Source organism: Rhinolophus hipposideros, assembly GCF_964194185.1.
Source record: "Rhinolophus hipposideros genome assembly, chromosome: X".
NCBI classification, from domain to species: domain Eukaryota; kingdom Metazoa; phylum Chordata; class Mammalia; order Chiroptera; family Rhinolophidae; genus Rhinolophus; species Rhinolophus hipposideros.
The window spans coordinates 122,498,347-122,507,483 of record NC_138046.1 but is presented as its reverse complement, the minus strand read 5'-3'; the positions used below and the strand labels follow the sequence as shown (position 1 = coordinate 122,507,483).

At 52.4% G+C, this 9,137-nt stretch overlaps 1 protein-coding gene across 2 annotated transcripts in view; it reads left to right on the top strand.

Annotated features, from left to right (window-relative positions):
• Positions 1 to 466: 466 nt before the first annotated feature.
• Positions 467 to 9,137, top strand: part of SHROOM2 (shroom family member 2) — a gene marked incomplete at its 5' end in the record, with an annotated part of 128,343 nt that continues 119,672 nt past the window's right edge. For both annotated transcript variants that reach the window (XM_081042020.1, XM_081042019.1), the window contains one exon: positions 467 to 631. In XM_081042020.1, coding sequence (XP_080898146.1) covers positions 467 to 631 — 165 coding nt within the window. The remainder of the gene's footprint in view (positions 632 to 9,137) is intronic.

Below are 9,137 nucleotides of genomic sequence, written 5' to 3'. Positions count from 1 at the left end.
GGGCCCGGCCGCCGCGCACGGGCGCTCCCGCCGCCTCACCTGCGGCGCCGCGGCGTCCCGGGCGGCGAGCGGAGCCGCCCCGAGCTGTGCGCGCGGGACGGGAGGCCGGGCCCGCGCCGCCAGCGGCCCCCCCCGCGGGCACCTCGCGGCCCGAGCGCGCCCCGCCCCGCCCCCCGCCCCCCGCCTCCCGCCGCCGAGCCCCCTGCGCGCGGCCGGCCGCTCCCCGCCCCGCCGGCCCGCCCCCTCCGGGCCCGCCCTCGCGCCGCCCGCCCTCCCGGCTCCCTCCCGGGCCCGGGCCGGCACTTTCCTCCCAAGTCGCAGCGCAAGTTTGCCCGCGGCCGGCGGCAGCCCGGAGCCTCCCTCGCCCTCGGCCAGCCGGGGCGCCCGAAGTGCATGGGCGCGGGCCGGGCGGGCGGCGGGGGCTGAGAGCTCCGCGCCCCGCGCCCCGCGCCCCGCGCCCCGCGCCATGGAGGGCGCCGAGCCCCGCGCGCGGCCCGAGCGCCTGGCAGAGGCCGAGGCGCGGGCGGCCGACGGAGGGCGCCTGGTGGAGGTGCAGCTGAGCGGCGGCGCCCCGTGGGGCTTCACCCTGAAAGGCGGCCGCGAGCACGGCGAGCCGCTGGTCATCACCAAGGTGAGGCGTCCGCGGGATCCCCGGCGTGACAGCCCGCCGGCGGGCGGGGGCGGGCGGGGGCGCGCGGGGGCGCGCGGGGGCGCGCGGGGGCGCGGAGGGGCTGGGGGCGCGCGGGGGCGCGCGGGGGTTGGGGGCGCGCGGGGGCGCGCGGGGGCGGGGGCGCGCGGGGGCTGGGGGCGCGCGGGGGCGGCGCCGTGGAGCCCCGGCACCGGGGCGGCGCCCGCTCGGCTCGCGCGCGGGGACGTGGGCACCTGGGCGCGCGTGGGTGTGCGTCCCGCGCGCTACCCCGCCGCTCCGGGGCGGCTCCCAGCCCTGCCGACTCCCGGCGCCGCACGGCGTTTAAATGGCTCCTGTTCCGGGCGGCGCCCCTCCCCCTCCGGGAAGGGGCCCGGCCGGTGCCGCTGTCACTGGCGGCCTGGCCCGGCGGCCTGCACCTGTGGGGCCGCCCCGAGCCCGGGCGGCGGCGTCCCCACGTTCCCGGGGCTGCGCAGAGCTGCGCCCACAGGGGTCGCCCCCCGGGTCCTGGGTTCCGCTCGCCGCGTCCCCGCGAAACCCAGCCCGGAGCTGCCGCCAGCCCAGCTGCTCGATTCCCATCAGCCCATCAATATTTACTGAGTTTCGGCTTCCAGCCCCAGATCCGCGGCGCTGCGGACAGCGGCAGAAACGTGCAGAAACTTTGCGCCTTCTTTAGGAAAGTGGCGTTTGAGCTCCAATAATACGAAATTCCGCGTGTGTCTCAAAAGGAATGTGTTGCGCGTCAATGTGTTGGGGGAGGGGTGCTTTAGACCTGAATTCTCTTATCTCCGAACTGGGGGGGGGGGGGAGAAAATTCCATCGTGCGATTGACCGGCCCAACTATACAGATCTGTAAAAACTCACAAACAACCCCGTCCAGTTTTCTTCGGATGACAAGTGTCCATTGGTCAGTTGCTCTGGGAAAGATTGGGCCCGGTTATTCCTAGGAACAAAGTTCCCTTTAAAATGTAACACTTCTTGGCGACTGGCAGCGTTTGAAGGTGACCTACCGGTTTTCTCTGCTTTCCTGCTTCACCACGGCAGGAAGAAGTACCGTGACTCCTCACCCAGCCCTCCGGTAATGAATTTGGGAAGTGGTGTGGCTCTGTTGTGCACAGGAGCAAAGGAGACACCCAACTTTTCAAGGTTTTCTCTCACTTGTAAACGGACAGGACTGGAGACTGAGGGGAGACTTGTGCAGATGTGCTCTGAATTTATTATCCAACCGAGTTCTTTGAAAAGATGGTGGGCAGTCGTTAGTACAGTTTGCCCAGAAAAGACACTGTCTTGCATATTTGTGTATTGCAGCGTATTTCTTTGCCTGTACCTTTTTCATAATGGATTTACGGGGCATTTCTGATGGCGAGAGTTAAAAAGATAGCAGGTAAATTACTCAGACCTTTAGCATTCCATGTATTTCTTTTAAACAAAGACACGATTCAAAACTTGCCTTCCGCAAACTTTATAGCAGATGGAGTAAGTTGTCAAAACATATTTTAGAGTGAGTCTTGCTTTTTGACCTCACGAAGTAGAACAAAGCCGGAAGTCACTTTAAAACTCAGTTGTTTTACCAGAAGCTGGATAAAGGGACCCTAGACAAGCTCCTCCTCTTTTCTACAGGTACCCCAGTATATTTTTAGTTCTAAAAAGGTTCTAAAAAACCCAGTGTGTTTTTAGTGGCCCCCTGTTCTCCCTGTCCAAGAGGTCCCCCATTCTAGAAACGGAAGGAGTTGATTAGTAAACCTAGTGGACATACACCTGGGCCTTTTCAGGGCATGTGAGGCGGTTTGGGCCTTATTGGGCTTGCTGGTTAGCTCAGCTCTCACACTAGTTGCTTAGGTTTTTGGGGGAAAGGTTTTGTGGCTAAGCTGGTAGCCGAGTACGAGCTCGGCCTTTCCAGATGGTGCTTCAGGATTTTGCAGAAATAAAATGCTTGTGATTTTTCCTGGAGATGAGCATACCTCCCTCCCTTAAACTGCTTAGTTTTTATAGAGGGTTCATGGTGGCTGGAGATTCGTGGTTTCTTTGCTTAGGATGGACAGGGTTCAGAACCGTTTGGGACTTCTGTACTTAGTTTTCATGCACACTTGTATATAAAGGTGCACATGTGTGCTTGCACATGCACATGCACACGTATTTTTTAACCACATGTTGTACTGTGTGGTATTGGCAGTCTTTTCTCCTTGGTGAAGTTATCATTGATGTTTACCAACCAACAGCTGGTAATTAACTACCACATTATTAGGAAAGGAGGAAGGAAAGCGTGTCCACTTCTCACCACTTAAAGAATGGAAATACACGCTTGTGACGGAGACTGGGGAAATGGTTTCACTACCAGATTTTGAATGAATCTGAGCTTGTAATCTTCCTTTCCCTATAGCTACAGAAAAATCTTCAGGCTTAGTAGATAGTACTTTTTCTAATGTGCTTTTTTTCTGCATTTAAAAAGCTTTGTAATTAGTTACATGTTAGAGCTGCACAGTACGCTTTTGTGTTTAACAGAATCTGACATGGGAGAAGCCGGATCCAGTGTGGGAGGTCACACTTGTTATGATAAGGAGGTCTCATTTAAAAGCCTCTCAGAGTGTGCATCTTAGAACTGGAAGGCCAGCCATGAACGAGGCTGCTACAGTCCCTGATCATTACACGGAGAAGCTGTTATTAACCGAGAGAGGTTAAATGGTGTGCCCTGAGGTCACAAACCTGGCACATCTTGAGAAGGGTCTTGAGGACCAGATCTCGTCTGCGGATGTCCCAACGTTTGTTTCCTCCAGTCAGGGCCATTTGCTCTTGTCTGGAATCACTTGCAAAGCCATATGAAGTAAGTGTCACATGATTGGATGATGGTTTGTTAACCTTGACACTGTTCATACTCTGGGCTTACTCATTGTTTGTTGGGGGGCCGTCCTGTGCACTGTAGGATGTTTAACAGCGTCCCTGGCCTCCAGCCACCAGTACCCCCTCTCCAGGTGTTACAACCGAAAAGAACATCTCCTGACACTGCCAGATGTCTGTCCCCTGGATGTAATTCCGCCATCGCCAGATTAGCCGTGTGTTTGTCACCTTTCTTTGAAAGGGTTGTAGTTTTAAAGCTCATGTTCATTCTTTTTGAAGACGCGGCCTGGAGGGTGGTGTGCTTGCTTGGAGGCCCCTGGCATGGCCAGCCTGTGCCAGCAGAGCTGTTTCCTTCCCAGCGCTGGCCCTGATAATGGGCTTTATTTACATAGTAAAACTCAAACAAATACTTGCTTCATCTGCATTTTTGTAGCTGGAAAAAGGAAATCGAAGCTGGACCTGCCCAGTGCTGTGTTTTCTGGGCGTTCAGCGGGGCTGCTGGGTACGGACTATCTTTTCTTGGGGTCTAGTTTGCAGTTAAGGGGATGCTGACTTCCCGGGAGCGGCATTCTTGGAATTCAGAACGCCTGTGTGAAGTCCCAGCAGACCTCCGCGGAAGGTGGCCACCGGGCTGGTAACCACTGAATACACTAACGCTGACTTGGAGCCTGACATTTTATTAGGGCTAGAAAACACACCAAACCCCTGTTTCCAGGCTGCTGTCCGAGAGGGAGCAGAATGATGCCTGCGTCCTGACGAGTGACACAGACCTTCGTCCTGACGAGTGACACAGACCTTGAGCTGTTTGTATTTCCCAGACTCCACTGGGAGGCAGAACCTGTGTAAGTAGGTATGGCCGTGTACAGGGTCCTGCTGTTTCTGCCTGTTCCTTTCCCCATCAGTTCAGCAAACGTAACACTTCAGTGGGGGGACCTGATTTCTAAAATGTCACTGGAGGGGCTAGGATTCCAAGGAAGCATTCTTTGTGCCAGCTGGGTGTCCGCGGCCCCCTGTGGCCTCAGGAATGTTTGTGGAGGGGGAAAGGAATGAAGCCCCAGCCCCTCCTTTCACCATTTCTTAGAGTCCCCCATCGAAGAATGCCAGAGCCTTACCCAGCAGCTCCAGGGGAGACACGGCTGGGGGCCTGGCCTGGTCCAAGGGCGGCTCTCGGTTTTCAGGGTGCCTTCGGGGACAGAACCCTCCTGAGGAGGTGGGAGCACTGTGCCTTGGGGTGCCACCCAGCTGGGGCTGCAGATCCATAAAACGTGTCCCTGGATAGGAGACGTCCTTAAACGGCCTTTCTAGTTTGGATGGTGCAGGTGGGATGGACGGGGATCATAGCACAGCTGGGGTGGGGCACACAGCCAGGTGGCAAATGCCCTATGTAAACCGTCGGCCAGCGCCACTTGCGGAAGGCGCAGGGCAAAGATGGCCATGGGTCCTGGGTGGGCGTGGGAGGCACCTAGCCCCTCATGCACCCTCCTTGGTGGTTTTGAGAAGGAGCTCCATTCTGTGGGGCCTTGCGGTGTCACCGTCATTGGGGACCCTGAGACCAGGGAAGTTGCAGTGAGCAGCGACGTTGTCCTGATGGCCTTATATGTGTCCCCAAGAGCCAAGTCCTTTGTCAGCGATCAGTAGAGGTTTTGACAAAGCCGGGTCTGCTGAACACGCCGAGGGGGAGGGGCTGAAGGACCTCAACATGTCTGGGGATTTTGCTGGATTTCTGTTTGAGCACAGCCCAGGTCAGTCCTGCACTGAGGAGTCTGCTGCTTTTCCAGGTGTCGCAGGACATAACTGGGGAGGCCTGGGGTCCGGCCGCCTCAGCAAACCCAGGAGCTGTGGGTACTGGCGTGGCCGCAGCCACCGCTCGCGGCCCATCGTGAGGTCCCTGCCACTTTCCGAGGTCAGGCTCAGTGTTTTCTGAGTTGTTGGGACGAGTGTGATTCTAAACACTCATTTGTAATGAAGAATTAATAGTATGGTTAAAAAAAAAAAAAAAGAAGAAAAAAGGTGCGTTTTCTTTCCTGTGCTGAAAGACCCTTTCATTTGGCAGCCCTGCCTTGCCAGCTGGCATTCAAGTCTCTCTGTGTTTCCCTGTCTCAGCCTGCGCCCGCCTGGCCCTGGCACCTCTCACCCTGGTCCTCGCAGGGCTTTTGGTGGGGGGGGGACATCAGGCAGAGCCTGAGACCCCGCCCCGAGGTCTGGTGGCTGGGCCTTGGAGCTGCAACGAGTGGAGGACTCTTCGCCTCTCGGAAAGTAATTTAGCTTGACTCACACCTATAAATCCAGAGGCTTCTGCAGTGTGAAAGCTGCAACTGCAAACGGTGCGTCACACTCTGCCATGACGGATTGCTTTTCCTGGCTCACTTAGGATTATTTCTTAACATGTCCTAACAGTCCTCTTTTGAAAAACAAAAAAAACTTGTTTTCCCAGGAGCTAAATGTAGAATAGAATGATAATGTGATAATGAAAGGCGCATAAAAAGGCTGTTTCACCTTGTCCTGACGGGCTGGGGTTTCTTAACTTACTTTTCTATTTCATGGCCAAGGAGACGGGGCGGTTTGCTCGGAAAGGGTCGGTTTCTCTGTTTGGAACGCATTGTGGAGTTGTGCCCTTGCCAAAGTTGTGTTGTGTCAGCATGCAAATAAACCTGGGTTTGCGGATTTCTTTGGGACTCTGTGGTGCTTTTCTTGTACACTGGGAGCAGTGTAAACAGTCAGCAAGATCATTTAAGGATTTCAAGGCCAAACAGACTTTTTCTTCAGATCTTCCTTCTTTTGCTTTCAAACACGCGTCAGGAATAGGGCAGCGCTCTGAGGACAGTTTCTGCACGGCAGGCTCTTCCAGGCCGACCACTTTCACCCACATGAAGGACTTTGAAAGAGCTCAGGGTTGCATGGTGCTCGATTTGGTCTTTTTAAAACATTGCCACCAGTGTCCAGCACTGGGGGTGTATATTCTGGAAGAATTGTTTTCCGGTTACCTTGTTGGATCAGATATTTGCATGGCCCTGTGGTAGGTCGAGACGGTTCTGTTCAGCAGTGTGAATGTTAAGGCATCTCTTTGGGGGAATAGATCTTCGTAGAAGGACCCTAGGGTGTCATTAAAAATAAAACGGACACACCTTATTTTAGGTTCAAACAAATCAGGTTGTTCTGGAAAGCCAGGATGGTCTGAATTGCAAAGCAAAAGTATCATTTTTTACTTGGGCTGATTTTGAAATCTCTGGGGTATTATTAAATTGTAGGGAATATCAGCTGCCTCTGTTGGATGGGGGAGGAAGACGGGCTGGGAAGGGTAGTGATTACTTTCTTTTGGCCAAAGGGACTAAAACTTGCAGATCAAAGGCAAATTGTGAAGGTCAACCAGAGCCCAGGCAAGGTAGCGGCAGAGCCCTTTAAAGGCAGTATTTTTACATATTCATGGCAGGAAAGGGACAAAATGTTAGTGTATCTCTTTGAGTTTTGTTTTCGTTTTTATCAAAGTAGTTCTTACACAGTTTAAATAATCAAATAGTTCCTCAGGCTAGTTATCATACCAGCAGCTCTCCCAACTGTCATTTCCTCTTCCCCAGAGACAACTATTGAAACTTTTTAGCTGATTTCTGTTGGCATTTGCTTACATTCTAGAATGTTGCTACTTTGTTTGCTCCTTTTAGAGGTAACTATTAACTTCCCACTGTAGAAGACTGGGGTTTAGCCTTTTCCCCCCACAGACCTCCTTCCAACCCCCTACCTAGAAACATTGCTTGGGCCCTCACACTCCCCATGTCATTACACGATCATTTTGGGTAGAAGAGGGTTTTTCAGCTTTCGCACTATGCGCATTTTGGGCCAGATCATTCTTTGTTGTGGGGGCTGCCCTCTGCACTGTACGATGCTGAGCATATCATCCCTGGTCTCCATCCACTGGAAGCCGGTAGAACCCTCAACCCAAGCAAACGTGTCTCCAGATAGTGTCAGATGTCCCTTGGGGATAAAATCACCCCCTTTGAGGACCATTGAGTTACTATGCAGTGTTTACATTGTTTTGATTGCCAGGGCTGTCACTGCTGAGCCGAGTGGTACAAATTATGATTCCTCGCCCCGCCCCCCCCCCCAAGTTTTCATAATCATTAAGGTTAATGATGCTTTTGTTTCTTTGCTTAATTTTCTATGTACTTATTGATTCATTCTCCCCTTGTTCCCCAATTGTGAAAAATCTTTTAATCCATTCAGACACACGGGATAGTCTTTTGAGACCTTTTGTGTCTGAAAATGTCATTATTTGACCTTAATAAATGTATTGTTTGGCGACAGTTGGAGACTGTCTCAGTGAGAGATAGCTCTCCCCAGGCACTTTGTAGGTGTGTTCTGGTCTCCACCAGCGGTCAGGTGAGAGGACAGACCTTTCTGTTTCTTGCTCCTTTGGACTGCCTCTCATTTTTTTTCTATCTTATTTTTCATTTCTCTGTATTTTTGTCCTTGGGAGAGTTTGTGCAACTTTATCTTCCAGTCCTTCCGTTTGAATTTTAAATTTGTGCTCTCAAGTTTTTTCAAATTGCAAAGTTTTTATTGTTCTCGAATGTTCCTGTTTGATACCATACTGATCTTGTTTCATGGTTCTTTCATATTTTGGGGGGGATAGTTAGCTTTTTTTTTCTTGAATGTCTTTCCGCATAGATTCAGTTTCTGAGCTCTGTTTCTGCTTTCTGTTTGTTTGGTTTGCCTTCTCTCGTCCCTGTTAGGGTCTCTCCTTGATGTCTGGTGATCGTGGCCCTCTGCACGAAAGCGGTGACCAAAGCGCTCCCTGGAGGCTGTGTGCTTGAGGGTGAGTGATCTGGTGTGGCTGCTTCCCTGGGGCTCCTTTACGGCCATAGCTTCCATTGTTTGTTTGGGGCTGGACAAGATCTTGTCCTAGTAATTTTTCTCTCTACGACAATAAATTTGGGTGTAGGCAGATTTGAAAGGTGATGGGCGTGAGGTCTGCCAGTCTCGAGGAACCCTGCTTTGCTCCCTGGGGAGAGAGTGGTCACCTCTGCCCCTTGCTCTGGGCACCCGTGGTTCCAGTGAGGAGGGAAGACCCTCACCAGTGATGAGTGGCAGTGCTTGTGTGTCCTTTCCTAATCCACAGTCCTTCAGGCTGTCAGACTGGCACCATTCCCGTTTTAAGCACATTATCACCGGGGTTAAATGAGGTAACACGGAAAGCTAGCTCTAGTAAATTAAATTTCTCCTCTCGTCCCCCATGCCTTTCCTTATTCAGTTCTGCTTCTTTAAGAATTTGGAAAAACTAGGAAAAGTAATATGAATGCACTGAACCGCCGCTGATTTACTATAGAAAGACTTTAAGCTGGATTTTGTATGACAACATTTTAATATGTCTACTGGAGATTTTGTTGCCGATTTTGACTGTGTAGGGTAGGATTTGGAAAAGAGCATTTAATTAAAATAAATGTCTGTGCTCCAGCACCAGTATATTCACTGTGCTGTTTACAGCCCACTGGAGTGATTCTTTCCACCAAAAACTTGCTTTGGACGCTAGTGTTTCTTCTTTTTAAAATATTAATGAAGGCTGTCTCTTTCAGATCGATTCAGAAAATAGGATTTTGCAAAAGTGGTTTGGTGAAAACAGTCAGAGAGGTGGAGGTTAAATATTAGCCGATCTTCCAGGCGT